This window comes from Phacochoerus africanus, chromosome 15 (genome assembly GCF_016906955.1).
Source record: "Phacochoerus africanus isolate WHEZ1 chromosome 15, ROS_Pafr_v1, whole genome shotgun sequence".
In the NCBI taxonomy this organism is placed as follows: Eukaryota; Metazoa; Chordata; class Mammalia; order Artiodactyla; family Suidae; genus Phacochoerus; species Phacochoerus africanus.
In genome coordinates this window covers 107,582,101-107,607,312 of record NC_062558.1, presented here as the reverse complement: position 1 = coordinate 107,607,312, position 25,212 = coordinate 107,582,101, and the positions used below count along the sequence as shown (strand labels likewise).

Here is a 25,212-nt window from a genome sequence, read left to right as displayed (position 1 = left end):
TAATCGGGCAAGGCACTAAGCCATGGAACAGGAGTTCACTCCCCAATTTAATGGAGGTTTGCTCTCAGTGAAAAAGGAGTAAAAGCAAGAAAATGGGCCTAGAGGAGTACCCGTTTTGGCTCAGCAATTAACGAACCTGACTAGTATCCATGAAGTTTCAGGTTCAATCCCTGGCCTCTCTCAGTGGGTTAAGGATCCAGCATTGCCATGAGCTGTGGTGTAGGTCACAGATGCTGCTTGGATCTCACGTTACTGTGGCTATGGCATAGGACAGTGGCTGTAGCTCCAATTGGACCCCTAGCCTGAGAACCTCCTTATGCCATGAGTGTGGCAAGAAAGAAAGAAAGAAAAGAAAGAAAGAAAGAAAATGGGCCCAGAGAAGGGTCCTTCCTGAATGCCTTTATACCTCTGGACAAAATATTGACAGAATGCTGACAGTCCCAGCCTCCCTATTCTCTGGAGCATGACTATATGGCAGCAGGATTGTTTCCTTCTTTCCTGGAGTGAGGTTTTTTTTTTTTTTTTTTTTTGGCTAGAGGATTGAGATGTCTTCCCATACATAAAAGAGGATCTAGCATTTAGTGATTGCATTCTTCCAGGATCCAAATGAAATCTAAGGTACCAAGGGTAAACCATGCATTTCCCATCTCTAATACTGGACTGGGATGAATCTACCCTAGTGCTTCCTTAAATTCTTTCTGAATCAGGTGAAAAAAACACACATTCATTTATGCACACACAGAAGGAATACCTCCTTTTAAAGATCAGGCCTTAGATTAAATAAATTCTGCAAAAAAAGTAGAAAGAATAGTGGAGGGAAAGCTTGCCTCCAAAATAGACATGATACAAGAAAGAGAGGAAAATATTACTCTGTTTATTTTCTTTGGTTACATGCAAGAGGATGTTGCTATTAGAAGAGAAAAAACTAAGATAAAAAATTTTATGGAAACCAAAAAACTGTAGTCAAATGAAAGTTTATATTGGAAATAATTAAGGAAAATTGAGTCAGTAATGAAAATAATCTTAGGAAAACATTGTCAGAATACAAAGAAAAATAAAGGAAGGGAAAGAAGGAAGGAAGGAAAAAAGGAAGGGGGAAGGAGGGAAGGAAGGAAGGGAGGGAGAGATGGAGTGAGTTCAGAGATAAGAGATCCAAATAATAGGTCCCTGACAAAGGAAAGGAAAAGAATAAACCAGGAGCATTGATTAAAGTTATGACAAGAGAAATCTCTCTTGTTCCTGAATTTGGAAATAAAGAGGGATTACCATATTTTAAGCAAAACATATGAAAAGAAGTCTTTACTCAGCTGTCTTGATGAAAATTATGTCAGGAAAAGAGAAGAGAAAAAAGTTCGGGCTGAAAAACAGCTGTCCTCACACTTCTGTATCATATCAACCTTCTCAAGACAATGGAGGAACATCTCCAGTTACTTGAGGGGGATAAGATGTCTCTATTTAGACAAGTTGTCACTCTTACCACGATGATGCCCTTTCTAAAAAAATTACTTTGGTGAGTTCCCACATGGCACTGTGGGTTAAGGATCTGCCATTGCCTTGCTGCAGCATAGGTCACAGCTGCAGCTCAGACTTGATCCCTGGCCCAGGAACTTCCATATGCCACAAGTGCAGTCAAAAAAAAAAAATTACTTTGGTATGCACCAGATCATTATGAAAGAAACCAAAATTAAGAACTCAAGAATGGGGACAATCATAGAGAGAAAAGAATTATACTGAAGTTAATCAAATTCATGCTAATAGGTACAGGGTTTCCTTTTGTGACGATAAAATGTTCTCAAATTGATTGCAGTGAAGGCTGCACAATGCTGTGAATATGTTTTTTTTTTAAAAAAACAATGAATTGTAGGTTTTAAGCAGGTTAATTATATAGTATGTGAATTAAACCTTGAAACAGTAATAAGATCAAGAACCATAGGTTTGAGTCTCAACCTCAGCACTTACCAACTGACAGACTTTAGGTAAGACAGTTTACTTATTCCTTGGTTTCTCATTTGTAAGATAGGGACAGTACCAATTTTAAATAGTTGTTTGAGAACTGAGTTAACATCTGTAAGTTAATTAGAATAGCATGCGGTTCAATACACACCATAAACCTGTAAGTTAACTAACTAACCCATCACCACTTCCATGTATTAAAAAATTAATATATTAGCTTCCAATGGCTGCCAGAGCAAATTACCACAAACCCACTGACTTAAAACAACACACATTTGCTCTTACAGTTCTGAAGTCAACCTTACTAGACTGAAATCAACGTGCAGACAGGGCTAATCTTCCTTTTCCATTTTCTTGATGGACCTTCAATGCATTCTGCATTCCTTGGCTTGTGGACCTCTCCTCCATAGTCAAAGCCAGTAGCAGAGCATCTTGCTACAGTGATTGCATTGCTTTCCTCTGTGTCAAATATCTCTCTTCTTCCCTTTTAATAGGGACATCTGTGACTGCATTTAGGGCTCACCTGGATAATTCAGGATAATCTCCCCAGTTTAAATTCATTAATCTAATCACATCTCTTTTAAGTAACATTCATAAATTCTAGGGATTCAGAGCTGTAATCTTTGCAGCCTACCACATTTACTACATCAACCAAAAAAGAAAACAAACCTATGAAAAAAGTCCTTATGATTATTTCTAAGTGTACCAAAATAAAGCAATAAAAAGAAGACATTTAAGGAGTTCCTGTTATGGCTCAGTGGTAAGGAACCCAACTAGTATCCATGAGGACTCAGGTTTGATCCCTGGCCCCGCTCAGTGGGTTAAGGATCCAGTGTTGCTGTGAGCTGTGGTGTAGGTCAAAGACACAGCTCGGATCTGGTATTGCTGTGGCTATGGTGTAGGCTGGCAGCTGCAGCTCCAATTCAACCCCTAGCCTAAGAACTTCCATATGCTGGAGGTGTGGCACCAAAAAGCAAACAAACAAACAAACAAACAAAAAAACAGACAACATTAAACAAAAGATGGTGTTAAGAACATTTCATACAGCTTAAATTAGAAAATACAAGTACTGCACCATTACTTTCTGTCACCAACCCCTTTCCACTAGAAATTTTTAAGTCTTCCTTACCCTGCTTTTTCAGTGCAATGCTTAAAAAATTAATTTTGCTGATGACACATTTCTTCAGATGCCTTTTGGTATATGTGTCTGAGTCTTTATCTACTTGAGCAATCCTGTTTCAATTTCATAGTTCAAAGATCCTGAACCTTGCCTCCTAAATCTTGCCAACTAGACCTGCTTCCTGGCTCTGGCCTCCTGGGGCCTGCCATGATTATTTGGGAAGAGAAGTCTTGGTAGTTTTCAGTCATACCATACTTCAAGACTTCCTAAAGTTATATAGCCATACAAGGCTGAGCTGCCTAAGAGGCTGAGAACTTTATCTCATCTTCTTTTAACTTTCTCAAAACTTTATTCAGTTACTCCACTGCAACGACTTTACTTCCTTGGACAGTCTTAACTCCATCACCCCTGCCTTTGTCTCATAAGCCACAATGAACATGATTTACATCTCGTTCTTTTTCCAGGAATGGAAATTCTCATAAATAACAACAAAAATATCCAAAAGTAAATGCGGATATACTATAATTTCACATAGGAGAAAATTATGGTTGAGGACAGATTGCCCTATAATTGAAATGAATGGATAGATTTATAAATATCCAATTTTATAACTTAAAAACAGAATACATCTTTTCACACATGTTTACAAATTTATAAAAATTCACTTCAGGCTTAGATACAAAGAAACCTATATTCTCTAATCATTCATAAAGTCATATTCTCTAATCATTATAAAATAAAATGAAAAATTAATTAAAATTATTGGTTTAAACAAAAATGACAATCTCTTGGAAATTTAAAAAATTATTATCCTGGGCTAAAGAGGCAATAAAGGCAATATCAAACTTTTTTGAAAATACACCACCACAGATAAAAATGTATTTGATTTATTTAGAGCTGTAAGTCTCTGTATAAAAATACTATAGAAGATTTCAAAAAAATTATTGCAAAGATAGCAGAAAAATTTGAACATATTTTACCAAGAGCTCATAGAAATCAATTTAAAACATAAATCCAAATAAATAAAAAGCAGGCAATGGATGTCGACAGAGTACACAAAAGAAGTAATGTAAAAAATGTCAAACTTACTGGTAATTAAACAAAACAAACTAAAACAATATAAAACTAGATAAGATTATTAAAGAAAAAATACTTGAGTTGTCAGGTATGCAACAAAATAGGAACTGCTTGTGGAAGCATGAAGGGAAATCAACTTGTCAATAGTAATCAAGAACTTTAGGAGTTCCCCTGGTGGCACAGCAGATCAGAAATCTGGCATTGTCACTGCAGCTGTTCTGGTCACTATTGTGCCTCAGGATCAATCCCTGGCCCCAGAACTTCTGAATGCTACAGGTGCAGCCAAAAAAAAAAAAAAAAAAGGAACTTTAAAAACTTTTGTAGGAGTTTCCGTTGTGGCTCAGCAGTAATGAATCCGACTGCTTTCCATGAGGATGTGGGCTCAATCCCTGGCCTCACTCAGTGGGTTAAGGATCCAATGTTGCCATAACCTGTGGTGTAGGTTGCAGATGTGACTCGGATCTGGCTTTGCTGTGGTTGTGGTGTAGCTCAGAAGATGCAGCTCCAATTCAACCCCTAGCCTGGGAACTTTCATATGCCGCAAGTGCAGCCCCCCTGCAAAAAGAGCCAACCAACCAACCAAACAAATCCCAAAAATTTATAAGTTTTAATCCAATAATTCTACTTCTGAGACTCGGTGCTCATCATCCAACCCTACATTTGGAAAAACTTCATGCGCAAAGATGTTTATTGGAAATGGAAACAGCCTAAATGTTCAATAACAGGGAAATTGTTAAATAGATTGTGAGTATAAAAATTAGGCTAACAAAGACTATGCTATAAGGTGGAAAACACTTGTGCTTCACTGCTATACTAAAAGTCAGGCTTTGAAAATCGTATATATAGTCTAATTATCACAATGCCATCTCATAATTTCTCAAGGTCCTAGTCAAGTAACTGCTAAAACAAACAACCCAGGCATAGTAAAAGGAACCGCAAGGAAATACACCAAAATAGCATCACAAGTGACTATTTTTCTTTTCTTCTCTAATCTACACTTTGTTTTGTTTAATGAGTATGTGCCATATTACTTACATCCTCACAGACATAAAGGAATTGTCCACATCCTTCCTATGAATCAGAAGGAAACACAGCTTTCATAGCATTTCTGCCATTGTTCCTGAGTCTCTAAAGTCATTTTGATGTTCTAGCACAAAAACTGCAGGCTGGAAGCGTGTTACAGAAACCCTCTCCTGTCTTCTCTGCTCCAACAGCTTCTTTTTTCCTTATCATTTGCTCAATTTTCCAAACCTAAAGAAACCCCACTGGTCCTCTCTGCATCCACTTCCCTTTTGCCCCTGGGATCATTCCCATCTCACTTCTGCAGGGCAGACAATGCCCTGGCACGCTGCTCCAGGTCTCAGAGTTCTGAATCCTTGCTAGCCCCAGCTCCCTAGCACGCCAAACATCAGCAAAGGGTTCTGGGGCAGCCAAATGTTCTGCTCCAGTACTTCTCAGATTGGAGGCAGGGAATGAAAGCAGTTTAGGGAATCTTGGAGCCATAGAGAAAAGGTAGGAGATGTTTAGGAAATCCAGCATAGGGCCTCTTTTGCATAAAAACAGATGGTGTGCAATAGAAATTCAGATTTGTCTTTGTGTGGCAAATTCTGGACATATGTTTACTGAAAGAATAAATAAATGAATGAATTAGGTTCCTCATCGTCCGCAAAGACATAGCTAATCCATGACTCAAAGAGGTAGCCTTGGGGGAGGAGGGACACTAGGGGAGGGAGGGCTTGGTCATTTGGCACCAAAATAAGCTCTGAGACTAAGACACACAATGACTCTATGACATGGCTAGTCGAAGCGTGACCTGTGTAGGGTGGCATTATCATCACCTGGGAGGTTGTTAGAAATGCAAAATCTCAGGCCTCATGCCATAGTTCCTGGATTAAAATCTGCATTTTAACAGATGTACACGCAGATTGAAGTTTCAGAACACACACACATTCACCAAAACAAAGCTAGTGCCTCTGCTCATCTGTACATCCATCAAGCCCTCAAGAGATTTGATAATTCTTCACCACAAAGGCTGCCCTCAATTTTGGCCTCCCTCCAAACTTTTTCAGAGAATGGAGCTCACAAGGAGCAGACACTGTGGGATGTGCCCCTATCCTCACCTTCACTCTGCACAGGCAGTGGTATTAAATACTAATGCCCCTGGACACAATCACTGATTATGGACTGCACAAGGAACCAAAAAGACAACACAATGGAGAAAATACTCTTAAAATGCGGTTTGGCAGAGTTCCCATTGTGGCTCAGCAAGTTACGAACCTGACTAGTAACCATGAGGATGCAGGTTTGATCCCTGGCCTCGCTCAGTGGGTTAAGGACCCCGAGTTGCTGTGGCTGTGGCATAGGCCAGCAGTTGCAGCTCCAATTCAACCCCTAGCCTGGGAACTTCCATATGCTGGAGGTGCGGCCCTAAAAAGAAAAAGAAAAAAAAATGCAGTTTGGCCAAGTAAAAGCCAGACCAATCACTGCTATTTGTAAAAACTGTTTACCACACATGCCCAATGACAACACAAGACCAGTAATAATTAAAGGGAATCATTTAATACACAGCTGATGACATTGTAAAGATTTATTTGCTTAGGTGACTGGTAAGCCCAAACTCATAGTTAAGGCTAAACTTTGAACTTCTCCCTTCAAATCTCCAGGATGAACATATAAATGGGCTCCCTACTTGAAACCTGGAAAAAGTGAAAAGAGCTTTTTACTCTTAAATCTAGGCTGTGGTTTTGGTTTTTAAAAAGAAGAAGAAGAAGACAGAAAAGATTTTTAAGCACTGCTGGGACTTGGAACTTGTCTGCTGTGGGCACCAGGCAAGCTCTACTCACCTTTCTAGGCCCATATGAAGTGTCTCATCCTTTGAGAAGTTTTCCCCAAAATCATCACTCCCTATTCCGCTTCTCAGGGATTCTTCCTCAGACTTCTATAATGGTTCTTAGGAAGGTAGGAGAACTTACTTATTAAAAACCCAGGCTTTGCAGTCTAACTATGTGGGTCTAAATTCCCCTCTTTGCCTATTACTAGCTGGGTGACCTTGGCCAAGTAACTTCCCCCCATAGTTGTAAGATGCAGAAACCTATATCATAGGGGGTTTTTTGTGTGTGTGTGAAGATTATATGAGACAATGCATGTAAAAATTACAGGGCCTGGCACATAATAATCAATGTTAGCTCTGATTATTAGCACTTCATGGCATCTGGCTTCAATTAGAGTTGGTTGTATACATAGCTGCCTTTTTCGCTAGACTGTGAGAAAATTGTTTATATTCCACACATCTGGAATAGGGACTTGCAAATGGAAGACACACAATAATATTTGTCAAATGGGTTTGAAAATATGCCAGGAAGAGGAAACGGAGGGTGCTGGAAACAAATTTAATGTAATTTATGATTTTATCCAGGGTCAACCTCTGTGGTGTTTGTTTTTCTTTTATTACTAGAATACACTGTCTCTGACTACAAGGTTGGTTGCTATAAAATGGGGCTTGCGAGACACTATTTCTGCAACCAGATGTTCAGATGTTCTGAACAGAACTGTTCAGAGATAGTGAGGTTGCGCCATGAGGCATCTGAAATCTTCAATCCTCAGCTGAAAGGGGAGCAGGGGCTGACGTTCAGCCAGAGCTGGACTAGCCAAACTGGGTGCCCTAGCATGGGGTCAAATCAGCTCTGAAGATCACCCACCTAGAAGAGATGCATTGTTTTTCAGTGTATTCACTTAGAGAGATGTCCTTACATATTGCTCAAAAAAAGCTGTTTGTACAGCAGGACTCCACTGCAAACTCAAAGGTCTCCTTTTAAACCAGCCTCCCGACTCTTAAACGAACATCAACTAAAATAACATTACTTAGCTTACTGTTTATTGAGTGCCCATTATGTGTTAAACATTGTGCTAGACACTACAGATCCAAAGGTAAATAAAAACATTATAGTCAGGGGAGGGTTGGGAGATAATACAGAAGGCAGGAATGTAGACAAGTAGGACAAGTGCCATCTTCGGTGTAAGCGGCGAGGTGTTGAGGAACCTTGCCATCCAAGACGGCCTAACATAAGGCTCAAAGGGTTGGAGAAGGCTTAAAGGGGGACTGACAACAAAGATGAGGTTTGAAGGGGTGATCGTGACAGCTAACATTTATTGAGCACATACTATATGCATCAGGCCCTGTTCTGAGAACCCCGCATGAATCTCTCATTTAGTCCTTACAATGACCTTGTGAGGTACATAGTATTATTCTCTTTATTTTACAGATGAGGGACTGAGGCTCACAGTTAGTAGATGGTGGAGCTGGGTTTCAAGTCTGAGCAGCTTGGTTCTAGACTAAAGAGGAAGAAGAAGGCTAGATAGACCTTTAAGACAGAAGCAAGTGCCTTGCAACAGTCTAGAGGGAGGAAAGAAGTTCCTCAGGTCCCTTGCGGAACTGAAAGTGGCTTGGGGTATGGACAGAAGTTCAGAGATGACTGGACTCTATCTGCAGGTTAGAAGGGAAACCAGAGACAGGGCATTTCTAGTCTGTTCTGGACTTTCAAAAACTAGCTGTGTGATTCCTGTCACCTAAGCGCTCCTGGACTCAGTCTCTTCCTTTTGTAAAAGGCAACAGTAACAATACCTGTGCTTGAGAGAATGGCCATGAGTACCAAATAAGAAAAATGCATGTAAACGATGGCAAAACACAAACTCCTTCCCAGACTTGAGATTTCGTCAGTATCATCTCCCCAGTAGCTCCAAGGATTTGCAAATGTGAATCAAGAGTGTGTTGCTGAAGTGAAGCAATAGGGTGGGGAAATAGATTTGCAGTCCCCGGGTCCAGCGCCTGCATCCAAATTCACCACTTACTGTGTGGTCCCAAGGCAAGCTACTCTCTCACTATCTTAATTCCATCATCCAGGAAATGGGGATGATAATAACAACACTCACCTCATAAGTTGCTGTGAGGAATAAATAACATGTGTAATATGTTCTGAACAGCTCCCAGCACAGAGTAAAGATGTAAACACTAACAGCTATCATTACTCTCATTATTAAGACTGTGTAACAACCTATATAGGAAAAGAATCTCAAAAGGAATGTACAGCTGACTTACTGTGCTGCACGCCTCAAATTAACACAACTTTTTAAGTCAACTATATTCCAGTACAATTTTTTAAAAAGAAATCTGTTGGCTACTCATTCCATTCCTCCACATTCTATGGGATTAAAAAAAAGTGTGGGGATGTTAGAAACTAGAACTGATAAAGTTTGCAACCCTACACAACCACACCGCTACAGACATTCTTCTTGGCTCCCGCGGGCTGGCAGGCAGCTGGCTCTCCAAGCTGGCAGAAAATGCCCAAAAGAGGTAAAAGACAGAGACTGCACACCATCTGTGCAAACCAGGCTGCTCTCACAGTTTTTAAGACAAGATCTAAATATAGTCAGTCAGATATGCCTTGCTTTTTAAAGATAAAACTGTTCTTTGTACCTACTCCCCCTCCCTCCCTCCTTTCATACACAAAAACACTCCTCCACACCTCCCAAGACACTTTAAGGCTTTTGCAAGACGTACTCAGGGGTCCTGTTGTGACAGCCTCTTGCCACATTAACTTCTCAGTCTAATTCCAGGCAGAGAAGCCTTTGCTAATTTCACAACAGGAAAGCACACAGGAAACTTGAGAACAAAGCAAATCTACACCCGGAGCCCAGCATCTTCAAGCAAAGGCACTGAGGTACTGACCCGAAGCAAGACGACTCTGGACTGCAAATGAGGCAACTGCCTCCTAAACTGCAAGGGGACAGAAGAAGTCTTTTGCCTCCAAAAAACCAGATCTGAATAACAATTACTATGAATATTCATGAGTTGCTCCAGCTCGCTCCAGAGTCACCCTAGACTCTAACCCCAGGGCTTTGCTTCTTAAAAAAAAAAAAAAGTCTCCTAAAGTTCTTTCTCCGCCTTCTCTCAGAAGGAGAGGATGGGAAAGTATATTTAGGGCTTTTTGCCTCTTGCTCTTTCAAGTACTTGCTTTTGATCTGGGCTTTTGGTTTTCTTTTTTCCTTTTTTTTTTTTTTTTTTGTTCTTAAGGATTCATATCAAATCAATTTTGCTCTTACCCCTTCTATCTTCCATAATTGGCAGCTTTTGTTTTCTTCTTCTTTGCTCTTTATTTTTCAGCCTCTGCTTGCTGTGGTCGGTCTCAGTAAGAGAGGTACTCAAGGAACAGAGATATAACAGACCCTCGAGCTCGTGGGAGGGGCTAAATCAGCCTGCCCCGTTTCGGAAGGAACCTCAAACCCTATGTCTTTTTCATTGACTGAAAAGACAGATTGGCCGAGGAGTACGCGGCTCATTCCCCTAAAGCTTCCTCGAGTTGTAATTTTTTTGTATTCTTGAAGGAATGAACGTTCAAGTGGCTCTCTCCAGCTCTCTCCCTCTCCCTTTGCTACAGAAATCCATTCCCCCCACCCCAACCCTAAAAAACGTATTTTGGCTGCAAGCAAAAAACAAAAACAAAAACAAACAAACAAACAAAAAAGGCTGTTTACTTTTTTGCAATTTTGAAGCAAGACAACAAAAAAACTTGTTACCTTGATACCCACTGGAAAAACTGTGGGATGCAAGAACAGTTCTTTCCGTCTCATAAAGCCGATCACTTCTGGTCCCCTGATAAGCAATCCCTTTTGGAGGCTCATTACGCCGGAGGAGCAACAGGTCACGGAAGCAAAGGAAGAAGGACGCAGCAGCAGGAGAAACTGTGGTATTGGTCGGAAGGCAAGGTGGCGCAGCAGCAAAGGCTGCTTGCTGGGAACAGCTGTCCGGCTATACTGATGCAAGTTGTCCCCCTTTGCCAAACTTTGACCTTCGACCTCTGAAGTTTTATGAGCAGGAATTGCCACACCTAGGCTTTGCCAAGATGACCCAAATGCAGATGAGAAACTGATCAAAACACTTTTAAACTATGTATATGAATTTGTTTTGAAATCAAAACAAGAGCTAACCCTCTAAGAGGAAGGTAAGTCCTCAGATCCCAAGGCTGCCTGCCTGGGCAGCCTCTCCCTCCATGAGGCTTAGTGTTTTAGGTTTGAAAGGAACGTCAGACATCTTGCCTAAGCAAGGGTAGAGACGTGAAAATGTTAAGATACAAGTTCATGTTCACACAGAGAGCAGAGAGCTGGTCTCTCTTATTTGCTATCGTGCTTTCCAGCATCTAATACAGCTTCTCCCAGAGTGTAGGCTCTCAATAAATTTTTGATGAATGGTTGAGTTAATAAATAGCAGCAAAGTAGAAGGTAAATCTGATTTGGTTGCTTTCTAGTTCATGCTTTTTCTACATTGTTTCTTCAGCATGAGAATTTGTGTCTAAGCCAATTATAACATAAGACATTTTTCTTCCAAATATACCATAAGCCATCAAATTTGTGACCATTAAGGATTGTTTTTGACTCTCTATAAAGTACATTCTCCATTATACTTTCAATCATACTTTAATAAGGGCAGGGGTTGATTTTTTTTTTTTTTTTTAGTTTAGGCACCTCTGTTATCTGCACAGTGCCCAGAAGCATAGTATGTGCCTAATAAATGTTTGGTGCTTTAATAGTTCTGGGTCTGTACAAGACTCTTTACCTTACTAAGTGTTTCAGAGTTACAGCATTCGCCATTTATATTAAAAACTAACTATACTCAATGAAAATCCAGTGGATGCGGTCTCCAGAGCCAGTTTCGACTCCATCTCTAATAAGAAATATCAGTTTGATATTTGTCCTATTGTGATAAAATTGTTTTAAAGCAAGTTGTATTGGGGAAATAACTATTAAAAAATAATTTTAAAAAAATGAAGAGCTCAAAAAAAGTTGTTTTAAAGCGACATGATGAGATAGTTGTAAAAATCCGCAATTTTATAATGGGTTTATGACTGTCTTGGCATCACTGTTTTGGAGAAAAATTTGAAAAAGAACATGTTGACAAAACCATCCCATGAATTAAAGAATGCAAAACAGACCATCAAAGTTAAAAGGAGAAATGAATGCTCAAGGCGAACATCCAGAATATGTGCAGACAAGCACCTGAACATGTCAAGGACAGCCCTACTCCAGGACACCACCTCTTCTCATTTCCTCCACTGCTACCACACTGGTCCAAGCCACATCCTCTCTCATCTAGTTTATTATAATAGCTTTCTCACTGGTCTCCCAGATTCTGCTCAACACCCTGTTCAGTCCATTCTCTGCCCAGCACCCACAATGATTCAGTTCAAACCAAACCAAACAAAATAATACTTCTGCTCAAAACCCTCCAACGACTCCCATCTCACTTCAAGCGTAATTAAAGTGCTGTCAGGAGCCTACTGTTTCCTACCTGGCTCGTTCCCATCACCTCTCTGACTTTCTTTCCTACTGCTTTCCTCTTCATGCTACCTCTACTCTAGCCTCAGAGTCTTTGCACTTGTTGCTTTAACAAATAAGTTGCAAGGAAGAAAAAAAGAGGATGAGGTACCTATAGTCTAAAAGAAATTTAAAAGACATACCCAGAAAATTCAATGTCTGGCCTTGAAGTCCTTATTTAAGCCAATTTAATACAAACTACAAAACAACTGAAGAAATTTGAACACTGACTGGAAATTTTATGCTACTAAAGAAATGTTCATTTTTAAGGTGTATATATGTTGTGGTTATAATTTTTCAAAAGTATATATCTTTTGGAGATACAGGCTGAAATATCTACAGAAGAAATCTGAGATTAGCTTCAAAAAGAGGAGGAGGGAGTTCCCGTCGTGGCGCAGTGTTTAACGAATCCGACTAGGAACCATGAGGTTGCGGGTTCGGTCTCTGCCCTTGCTCAGTGGGTCAAGGTTCCGGCATTGCCATGAGCTGTGGTGTAGGTTGCAGACGTGGCTCGGATCCCGCGTTGCTGTGGTTCTGGCGTAGGCCGGCGGCTACAGCTCCAATTCGCCCCCTAGCCTGGGAACCTCCATATGCCGCAGGAGCGGCCCAAGAAATGGCAAAAAGACAAAAAAAAAAAAAGAGGAGGAGAAGATTAGATACACATAAAACAAAATTAGGGATTAAATGATAAATGTTGAAGTTGGAAAACGGGTATATGGGGATTTGATTTACTATTTTCTATACTTTGTATATTTGAAATTTTCTGCAGTGAAAGAATCTTAGGTGAAAAAGTGGGAAATTATCTGATGATGCACAATAATTATATAAGGAAATTGTCCCAGGGTTTTAAGGAACACTACTGAATATTTACTGAGTTAGTAGCCATATGCAAAATTAGCTTGGGGGTTGAAGGATGGCAAAATTCAGTTTAAAAGAAAATTGCTAGCAATCAGAGAAGTAAAAGAAATAAAAAGAATCCAAATTGGAAAGGAAGAAGTAAAACTATCACTATTTGCAGATGACATGATACTATACCTAGAAAATCCTAAAGACTCTACCAGAAAACTGTTAGATCTCATCCATGACTTTGGCAAAGTCGCAGGATACAAAACTAATACACAGAAATCGCTAGCATTTCTATACATTAATAATGAAAGAGCAGAAAAAGAAATTAGGGAAGCAATCCCGTTTACCATCGCATCCAAAAGAATAAAATACCTAGGAGTAAACCCACCTAAAGAGACAAAGGACCTGTACTCTGAAAACTATAAGACACTGATGAAGGAAATCAAAGATGACACAAAGAGATGGAAAGATATACCATGCTCGTGGATTGGAAGAGTTAATATTATCAAAATGACTATACTACCTAAGGCAATATACAGATTCAATGCAATCCCTATCAAACTACCAAGGACATTTTTCACAGAACTCAAATAAAATATTTTAAAGTTTGTTTGGAAGCACAAAAGACCCAGAAAGACATCCTGAAAAAGAAAAATGGCACTGGAAGAATCAGGCTCCCAGACTTCAGACTATACTACAAAATAACAATCATCAAAACTGTATGGTACTGGCACAAAGACAGAAATATAGATAAGTGGAACAGGATAGAAAGCCCAGAATTAAACCCACGCACCTACAGACAACTCATCTATGACAAAGGAGTCAAGGATATACAATTGAACAGCTTGTTCAATAAGTGGTGCTGGGAAAACTGGACAGCCACATGGAAAAGAATGAAATTAGAACACTCCCTAACACCATACACAAAAATAAACACAAAATGGATTAAAGACCTAGGTATAAGACCAAACACTATAAAACTCTTAGAGGAAAACATAGGCCAAACACTCTCTAACATAAGCAACAGAAACATCTTCTCATATCCACCTCTTAAGAGTATTGACAATAAAAACAAAAATAAACAAATGGGACCTAATCAAACTGAAAAGTTTCTGCACTGTAAAGGAAACCCTAAACAACACAAAAAGACAACCCACAGAATGGGAGAAAATCTTTGCAAGTGAATCAACGGACAAGGGATTAATCTCCAAAATTTATAAACACCTTCTGCAGCTCCATACCAAAAAACAAACAACCCCATCAAAAACTGGGCAGAAGATCTAAACAGACAGTTCTCCAAAGAAGACATACAGATGGCCAAGAAACACATGAAAAGATGTTCAACACCCCTCATTATTAGAGAAATGCAAATCAAAACCACTATGAGGTACCACCGTACACCAGCCAGAATGGTCATCATCCAAAAGTCTACAAACAATAAGTGCTGGAGAGGGTGTGGAGAAAAAGGAACCCTAGTACACTGTTGGTGGGATTGTAAATTGGTGCAACCACTGTGGAAAGCAGTATGGAGATTCCTCAGAAAACTAAACATAGAACTACCATTTGATCCAACAATCCCACTCCTGGGCATCTATCCAGAGAAAACCACGACTCACAAAGACTCATGTACTCCAATAGCCAAAACATGGAAACAACTTAAATGTCCATCGACAGAAGAGTGGATCAAGATGTGGTACATATATGCAATGGAATATTACTCAGCCATTAAAAGGAACGAAATACCAGCACTTTTAGCAACATGATGGACCTAGAAATTATCATGCTAAGTGAAGTCAGCCATACAATGAGACACCAACATCAAATGCTTTCACTGACATGTGGAATCTGATAAAAGGACAGACTGAAGTTCTTTGCAGAACAGATGCTGACTCACAGACATTGAAAAACTTATGGTCTCTGGAGGAGACAGCTGGGGGGTGGGGGGATGTGCTTGGGCTGTGGGATGGAAATCCTGTGAAATCAGATTGTTATGATCATTATACAACTACATATATGATAAATTCATTTGAGTAATAAAAAAAAATAATAAAAAATTAAAAAATTCCTAGAATTCCCATTGTGGCCCAGCAGAAACGAATCCGACTAGGAACCACGTGGGTTCAATCCCTGGCCTTACTCAGTAGGTTAAGAATCTGGTGTTGCCATAAGCTGTGGTGTAGGTCGCAGACATGGCTTGGATCCCACGTTGCTGTGGCTGTTGTGTAGGCTGGCAGCTATAGCTCTGATTCTAACCCTAGCCTGGGAACTTCCATATGCTGCAGGTGCAGGCCTAAAAAACAAACAAACAAACAAAAGAAAACCCCACAAACGAACAAAAAGAAAATTGCTATAATGTGCAGCTCAGCGTTTCATTTAAGGAGCAAATAGTCAGATGAAAGAGGTTATCTGCAAGAAAAATAAAAGTAATTGAAAAACAAGCTGGTCAGCACAGAGAACTATAGTCACCTATAGTCACATGATGGAGGATAATGTGAGAAAAAGAATGTATATATATATGTGTGTGTGTGTGACTGGGTCACTTTGCTGTACAGTAGAAATTGACAGAACACTGTAAATCAACTATAATGGAAAAATAAAAATCATTAATACAAATAATAAAAAAAGAAAAGCAAGCTGGTCAAAGCTAAAAAGCTGTTAGTCCAGGGTGAACCAGAAAAGTATATTCACTGAGCTTTTTTTCTGTAGCACAATACTCAGGCAGCCATATCAGGATTTTCTTCGATTTCTTTGTGGAATGTATCATCAACTGCAGAAATTAGAAGGGACCACGCTCTTCCTGACATGCAATATCCACGGTGTGGTTTGACAACCTGAGGCACTGTCCACACACCCATTTATGTGATTCCTGTATGTGACCAAACAGGAATCACATAAACTGGACAGAGTGGTGATGGTAGTCTCTGCATCACTATGGGGCAGGGGTAGCTGGTAGGAGAGGGTGGAGGATGGGCATTCTGATCTCTTTGTTGTTTCTAATTCTCCATTAAAACAGAAGTATAGCGAGAAAATTCATGAAAAGAGGTACTCTGGTTTTATGTGTCTTAAAATAAATGACCCGGGTAACTTTTTTTTTTTCCTTGCTTTTTAGGGCTGCACCTGCGGCATATGGAGGTTCCAAGGCTAGGGACTGAATCGAAGCACAGCTGCTGGCCTACACCATAGCCACAGCAATGTAGGATCTGAGCCACGTCTTCGACCTACACCACAGCTCACGGCAACGCCAGATTTCTTAACCCACTGAGCAAGGCCAGGGATCGAACCGGCAACCTCATGGTTCCTAGTCGGATTCGTTAACCACTGAGCCATGACAGGAACTCCTATATGTGCATGTCTTATCAAAACAAATAAACAAACAACCCATGGATCAGATTAAATCAATCATATTTGTAGTTCTCTACCATCAATAACAACCTCTGCCCCCACTCCATCTGCCTGCTTACAGGTACTCAGTGATGATAGGAATCCCTGTGAGAGGTAGGAAATGGGGCTTAGAGGTGGATCTAAAAGTACTCTGACAGGTTTCCATTGTGGCGCAGCGGAAACAAATCCGACTAGGAAACTTGAGGTTGAGGGTTTGATCCCTGGCCTCGCTCAGTAGGTTAAGGATCCGGTGTTGCTATGAGCTGTGGTGTAGGTCAAAGAGGCAGCTCGGATCCTGCGTTGCTCTGGCTGTGGTATAGGCTGGCAGCTGTAGCTCTGATTTGACCCCTAGCCTGGGAACCTCCATATGACACGGACACAGCCCTAAAAAGCAAAAAAAAGTACTCTGACAATATTTAGAGTACACATTGGTTCAGAAAATGCCCCTGCCCTTCTTTTAGGAGAGAGGGAGAAGGGCACAGTCTCTCAGAGCAGAGCCATAGTTCTCAACCCTGACTGCATGTTATATGTAATCTCTGGTCTTTAAAAATGCTAGTGCTCACCCGGACCCTCAGAGATTGGGATCTGGTCTGAGGCAGGGCTCAGGCAACAATGGCTTTAAAAAGAGCTCAGGTGATTCTAATATGCTGCCAGGAATTTAGAGCTAGGTTTGAATAGTCACTGTGTGAAATTAGACAAGTTAGTGAGCCTCTCTAAATCTCAGTTTCTTATCTTTGAAATAAAGATTTAAAAAAAAATCTACTTAGAGTTATTATAGGTGGAAAAGGGAAATAAATATGACAGAATTCCCAACAGAGACCCCAGCACATAATCAGCACTCAAAAAGTCTGAGTTCCTCTCCTCTTCACTTATGTGCTAGGTACATGTTCAGATTAAATAAAACTTTGTCTTCTCTTCTTATGTCCCATGCTCTCCCCCTCCGGTATCTTCCACTTACTTTGCAGAAGTAACCCAGGGCAGCTGAGGGGAATGGAAATAGAAGTCCTTTCCCTCCTACAACACAAAGGATCTCTCCACCTCCCTTCCACAAATTTAATGTGGTCCTACATATTCAACAGCAACTGTGGGACTAGGGACATGCTGAGAGAGGGGAATGGGGAATGAAGTATGACCAGGGTCGCCCATGTCTTTGTCTTCCCAGGATAAGCAAGTGACCTTTGTAGTCTGGGAGGAATGCCCTGAACTCTGAGCTGGGGGAAGCCCTTGAATCTTGCAGAATGGCCAGCTCTTCCATTGAGGAAGTACATGACCAAACAGTTGCACCAGAAGAAGGCATGCTCAGAGCACATAGCACAGCAAAGTCAAGCAAAACAGACACTTAATAAAGAGTCTGCAGAATCGGGAGTTCCCACTGTGGCACAATGGAAACGAATACGACTAGTATCCATGAGGATGGGGGTTCAATCCCTGGCCTTGCTCAGTGGGTTGGGGATCTGGCATTGCCTTGAGCTGTGGTGTAGGTCACAGACGAGGCTCGGATCTGGTGTTGCTGTGGCTGTGGCGTGGGCCGGCAGCTGTAGCTCCAATTTGACCCCTAGCCTGGGAACTTCCATGTGCCATGGGTTTGGCCCTAAAAAGAAAATTAAAAAAAAAAAAAAAAAGAGTTTGCAGAATTGAAATAAAATCCTAAAACTTAACCTGATCCCAGAACTTGATGGAGTCTGAGTTGTGTAGGCATTACTTTACATCAAATATTTCACAACTGATTCACACCACCCTTATTTGAGCTACAGCAACTACCCCTCACTTCCCCTGCATTAGCTGAAGTCTCTTTCATTTTCTGTTGAAACATCCCCTTTACCTCCTTCATCCTTCTATCCCCTACTTCAAGTGCCCCAATTCCTCTAAATGTCTGCAGACACATTGAATGAACTGTCCCTTCATTAAAATGGTAAAATTGTTTTATCATTTAAGAAGCAGGCCCAGATCCATGCATTTCAGGTAAAATAACTGATAACAGTTGTAATATCTTTAAGTACTTTTTTCCAAAAAGTACTCACTATCTATCAAAGTCCAATCAATTTATAAAAGCTCTGATTTTTTTTTTTTTTTTTTTGGTTTTAGGGCCACACTCACAGCATACAGAAGTTTCCAGGCCAGAGGCTGAATCAGAGCTACAGCTGACAGCCTACGCCACAGTCACAGCAACAGCAACACTGGATCTGAGAGGCTTCTAGGACTTACACCAGAGGTTGAAGCAATGCTGTATCTTTAACCCATGGAGTGAGGCCAGGAATCAAACCCTCATTCTCATGGATACTAGTCATGTTCTTAAACCTGCTGAGCCACAACAGGAACTCCCAACTATTTTAAAAAATAATTTTTAATTTTAAAATGTTTTTAAATGTTAAATTTAAATAGAGATGGTAAATAGATCAATAGCCACCCAAGATTCATCGGTGTGAGGAGAGGTCTGAATAGGTGAAGCCCAGGGGATTTTTTAGAGTGGTAAAACTACTCAGTATGCTACTGTCATGGTGGCTACATGATCATATTCATTTGTCCAAACCTAACTTTAGAGAACAAAGAATGAACCTTAATGCCTACAAAGTTTTAAAAAAAACCATCCACGAGGTTAAGGGATCCCTGAATGGAATGCAGACTGTGACAAAAGAATCTAACTATATTACAAATGTATGAAACAAACTCACTGAAGGCAGAAGAGGAAAGGGTACTGACCTGAGTCACTTTGGAAAGGGGAAAAGTTTGTAAGACTAAAGACAAAAAGGACTACACAAAAACACATTACTTGATAAAGTTGTCTCCCATAGGAGTACAGGTTCATAATTCTGAGGCCACTAGACATGTATACTGGAATTGGGCAATTATGTAAATAGATGACAACAGGAGATGGGGTTCTTATGCTGGAGTGGCAGGATACAGACAGGGAAGGGGAGGTGGCTACAATGGTCCGCTGGTAATGGATTAGAGTAGGAGACATGAAAATAAATTCAAGTTTAGTTTAATATATGGATGGCTAAATGTAGCAATATTTATAGTTGTACCTATATACAAGTTCATATATATATATATGATTTTCTTTCTGTGTCAGCTGAGAGGGCCTCTAAGCAATGATACTCAAGCAGCAGTGAGCACACCTAGATCCCAGAGCTTTGTGTTCTAAAACATTCTCCAATAAAAGCAATCAGAACTCCCTGTGAAAGAGCTGATACCAGGACTAGAGCAGTGAGCATACGTGGTGTCAGAAAGTAATGAACTGATCACAAATCCCACAGTGATGGTGTAAATCAAATTGCTATAGGAGGAGTTCCCTGGTGGTGCAGCAGGTTAAGGATCTGGCATTTTCACTACTATGGCTCAGGTCACTGCTATGGTACGGGTTTAATCCCCGGCCTGGGAACTTCCACATGCCATAGATGTGGCTTAAAAAACTTGACACAGGAGACAACTGTAAGAGCCCTCAATAGAAAAAAAAAAAAACTGGGAATAAAATACTATTTTAAAATAACCCATGGAGTTCCCGTCGTGGCGCAGTGGTTAACGAATCCGACTAGGAACCATGAGGTTGCGGGTTCGGTCCCAGCCCTTGCTCAGTAGGTTAACGATTCGGCGTTGCCGTGAGCTGTGGTGTAGGTTGCAGACGCGGCTCGGATCCCGCGTTGCTGTGGCTCTGGCGTAGGCCGGTGGCTACAGCTCCGATTCGACCCCTAGCCTGGGAACCTCCATATGCCGCAGGAGCGGCCCAAAGAAATAGCAAAAAGACAAAAAAAATAAATAAAAAATAATAAAAATAACCCAAAGTATAAAATAAAAATCCCTGAGTCTATACTGATCTAGGTAAATTACTGAATAAATAAATAGACAAGGAGAATAGACAAATCTCCTATATAGAAGAATTCCAAATAATTTATGTAGAAACTCCATCCTTTAGGAAGTAAAGCGTAACTCCTCATTCCTCAATTGTGGGCTGCACATAGTGACCACCTTCCAAAGACTGTAGTATGGGAAGGAAGGAAGAAAGAATAGCTTTACAGTAAAGAAACTTGACAAACACTACCTCAGCCAAGTGATCAAGATCAACACCAACAGTGATAAGTCATCTTGACAGAACATCGTTGGTACGATGCAATGAAAACGGCACTAAACCTCTATAGTTGTTCTCCAAAAAACATATAACCCCAGTATGATGAGAAATACATCAGACAAATCCCAACTGAGGAACATTCTACAAAATACCTGACCTATGGTATTTCTCAAAACTGTCAAGGTCATCAAAAACAAGGATTCCTTAAGTCTGAGAAAATTTCACAGCCAAGCGAAATCTAAGAAGATATGAGGATTACATGTAATATAGGATCCAGATGGGATTCTGGGTCAGAAAAGGAACATTAAGTAAAAACTAAGGAAAGCTGAATAAAGTGTGGACTTTGGTTAATAATGTTTCTTATGGCAAGTGTATCTATCACACAAATTTAAGATATCAACAACAGGAGAAAGTGGGTATGGAATATATGAGAACTTTCTGTACTATCTTTACAACTTTTCTATAAGTCAAAAACTATTATAAAATTAAAAGTTTATTAAAAATATGTTGTTAAGCATTGTTTAGTGTTTAAACACGTGTTGTACAAAAACCACTTGCCGAAGCACATCTTTATTAAAGCAACTGCTAAATAGACATGATTTTGCAAAAGCATTTGTTACACATGATTTCTTGTTCAAACAGAATTCATTGTCTCTACATCCAGCAAAGCAAAGTTAACTCAGGCTGTGTGCCAAGACACGGAAACAGCCTTGTTATATAGACTCAATGTGATAATGGTAGTACTCAAATCTTTCCATCCATGACACACAATATTCCCATTGGTCTCAAAGAAAAAAAGCTTCTAAGCTGATTTCCCACTGGTTCAAAAAGTTTCCAAATAAGTGTCTCTGGAGAGAAGTCAGAAACTCTGGGGCCAGAGGAGGGCAGGAAGGGAGTAGTGACGGCTGGTTCCAGAATTCGAAAAAAATAATAAAGGAAGGAACATGCCTACGCTTCTCCAGACGGCCACCCTCATATGGGAACACTGCCAGAGAACTTAAAGTAGCTCTGAGAAGGAGAAAAGTTGGAGTTAAGAAAAATTCACCATATTTAACTGACCCTAAGTGCCTGAATTGCACTTGCTAAACAATCAAGATTGCAAAGGGCATAAATCTCTGTCTTCTAATTCGAGACATTGTTGGTCCTAGGAGGCAGGAGAAATTCCTAAAAAACACATGGTCTTTTCATGCTCAAGACCTTAACAGTGTGGCTTGCACACCCAGTTTCTGAAGGCAATAATAGCCCACAATACCAGGCCAGTCTACAGCAGGAAGCTCTCATGTTGCTGTTAATGCCTCTGCCTCTGCAGAGATCAGCCAGGGTGATAAACCCTGGAGACAAGACCAAAGTCAGGCACCCTGTGCTCCTTTACATCAGGCCCTTCATCCACTCAGGGCCAGCAGAGCCTGAAGAAATAGAGTAGGCAAAGATAATAGTGATTTTCAGATTTTTGAGATTATATCTTAGCTTGGTTATCCCAGTTCATTCTTCAAGGTCTAGTTCAAACCTTAAATCTTTAAAGTCTTCCAAGCTCCTCCAAATTCTGTGAGCATAATTCTCCTCTCCAAGTGCCAAATAACTTGTCACCTGCTTAATGCCTTGCATTGTTAGCTTCTTTTCAAGTGTAATCTATCTCAGACACATGACCTAGAGTCTGACTTCAAATTCTTGAGTCTGGTGGCAAATTCCTTTTCTCTCCTCCCTATCCACATCCTTCCATATCCCATAGCACCTAGTCCAGTGTTTTGCATATGTGCTTAAATTTTAGGGGAAAACATTAGCTAGAAACTTTTAATAGATGTACTATTCTCAAGTAAGTACCTTCTCAGCACATGAACTGGTCACACAAATCTCTCCCAAAGCTGAAATTTTCAGATATAGTCCAAAGTATAAGACAATTTCTACTGTTTTTTAAATTCATTACTTGGCACATGATAGGCAATCTCACATATTAAAAAAAAAGTTTAGGTTTGCTGAATTGTAACCTTTAAAATATTTCAGCCAAATAATTCTTGACTGAGAGTCAAGAATTAAAATTCACCTACATTAAGCACTGTTACAATCAGCTCATCTGAGTCATTGATCAGATGAAAAGATACCTTCCACACAACACTGAGTGTACTACTGCATAATGACAATCACAGATTAATTTATAGTTCTGCCTGGAAACAGATTTCTTTTGACATTAATCGCAAGATACATACTTAATTTCAAAACATTAAAAATCCACTTTCATCAACTGTTTTAGAATTAAGGATATATGGACTATATATAGAAAATGTCTCTAGGCATTCCCATTGTGGCTCAGCAGGAAACAAATTCAACTAAGAACCATGATGTTTCAGGTTCGACCCCTGGCCTCGCTCAGTGGGTTAAGGATCCAGCCTTGTCATGAGCTGTGGTGTAGGTTGCAGACGTGGCTCAGATCTGATGTTGCTGTGGCTGTGGTGCAGGCTGGCAGCTACAGCTCCGACTAGACCCCCTAGCCTGGGAACCTCCATATGCCGTGGGTGCAGCCCTAACAAGATAAAAAAGAAAGAAAGAAAAAAAAAAGAAAATGTCTCTAAGCCTACCCATGAGACGGTTTCACCTTAATTTCTTGCGTGAAAAATGGAAATTACATAGGGACTCCTGCTCCAAAGCTCTGCAATGGCAAAGAGAAAGCTGCTGGCTGAGAAAGGTGTCTGTGGGAGGGAGAGATGGGGAGCACAAGAACCTGCACTCTGTGCGTCACTAGGCCTTACAATGAGACGGTGTTTTTTCTGCCTCCATAATCCAGAGGATGGACAACATGTAGTTTACAGAATATACTCCAGTATGACATGCAACTAGAGGAAAGCGGCAAAAATAACCGGAAAATAATACTTCTCTACTTGACTAATATATAAATATTTACCACATGTTCAATTATGTTACCATGCTTTGTGTAATGAAAAGGGAGCAAGCTAGAAGACAATCAGTGAGGAAAAGAATTCCTTCCCCCTTCTCTACTTGACAGCCCTCTAGTTCCTCCTTCTTCTGCCTGGCCAGAAAAAAGCGCTGTGAAAAAAAGACTGCAGTGCGCCCAACAGCAAATAATCTGCCATGATTTATTGCAGCTATGCTACATAGCTTAGCCACCCATAGTGCCCTTCTCATATTCTGCTTTTTGTCTCAGTTATTTATGCATGGAGCAGATCCAATCTTAAACCACCATGCTTAGGTATCCAAGAAATTCTGCCAACTTTATTTTCTTTATATCAACTTAAATCCATCTCAGTTTCCTCTGAGCGGACCAGAAAGTCCATCACAATCATTACTGGAGTTCCTTTACCTTCCTGGTCTACACCACAATCTCAGAGTGCATGTATCAGAAAGTAGGGAAGGACTTCTAATCTCTCACTTACTTTGATCCCTTCTGATATTCTCACTGTCTAACCTTGCAATGTGACAGGCTTTCTGTTCCAGTGCTAAATAGGGATGGAGGAGGACTGGAGAGGGGGCTTGACCTCTACTGGAAGCATTGGTACCTAGAGCAGAGCCTCCCTAAGGCACCATATGGCCATCCTACTGACCAAGACACAACCACAGAACAAGCAAGGGTGCCCACTCCTCATGGCCCACCAACTCTACCCCCTTCCCAGTACTCAAGAAGTTCCTTCTTTCCCGGCCCTCAAAGGTACCCCTTATCTCTTCCTTATTACTCTATTGCTTCTGGGTACCTTGGGCAATTTCAACAAGCTAGAATATCATTGGGAACCCACAATAACTAACACCTTAACAAATTATCCTGCCAATTACACTGGTATTATCATTTCTTCCCACTCCAACTTTTCCTTCAATCCTCACTCCACCCTCTAGCACTACTGGACTCGGAGTCCCAGAGGGAAGGGACAGTTTACTACTCATATCATCTAAAATACCTAACATGGGGATTCTCAACCACTGCACACAGGAATTCAAATCCCTCCTAGAAGTCCCTCCCAATTTTTACTGATGTTTACAATTTTTTAAATTTTTTCTGTAACTGAATATGAATACTGTCACAGCAATGCCTGAGGCATGAAACGGAGCACATCAGGCAGCTGAGTATGGAGCAGCTTTGCTATAATTAATAAGTATGAGGCGTTCCCACTGTGGCACAGTGGGTTAAGGATCCGGTGTTGTTGCAGCTGTGGCATAGGTCACAGCTGTGTCTCCTATTAGATCTCTGACCCAGGAACTTCCATAATGTGGCGGCTGAAAGAGGAAAAAAAGAAAAAACAAAAAACAAAAAAAGAAGTATGAGGTTAGCACGTCACCAGATAGGACTACAGAGGAATTCCAAGAACTCTGCCTCTAAGAAGAGCACAGCCAGGGCAGAACCAGCTCTTCTCAAACAGTAACTGTCCTGAAGGGCATCCCCTACATAACCCTGATGCTT

The 25,212-nt window shown here is 40.5% G+C and overlaps 1 protein-coding gene across 5 annotated transcripts in view; it reads right to left on the bottom strand.

Moving 5' to 3' along the window:
* Positions 1 to 25,212, bottom strand: part of ENTPD1 (ectonucleoside triphosphate diphosphohydrolase 1) — a 125,121-nt gene that overhangs the window by 82,710 nt on the left and 17,199 nt on the right. Inside the window, exon 1 of one of the 5 annotated variants that reach the window (XM_047759728.1) lies at positions 10,724 to 10,924. The exons of 1 other annotated variant lie outside the window; for it this stretch is intronic. Coding sequence is in view for 2 of the 4 variants with exons in the window: in XM_047759727.1 (XP_047615683.1) it covers positions 10,250 to 10,265 (16 nt within the window). In the remaining 2 variants the exon portion in view is untranslated. Of the gene's footprint in view, positions 1 to 10,249; positions 10,429 to 10,723; positions 10,925 to 25,212 lie in introns of those variants that run through there. 3 more of the 5 variants (XM_047759730.1, XM_047759727.1, XM_047759726.1) reach the window with 3 other exon arrangements.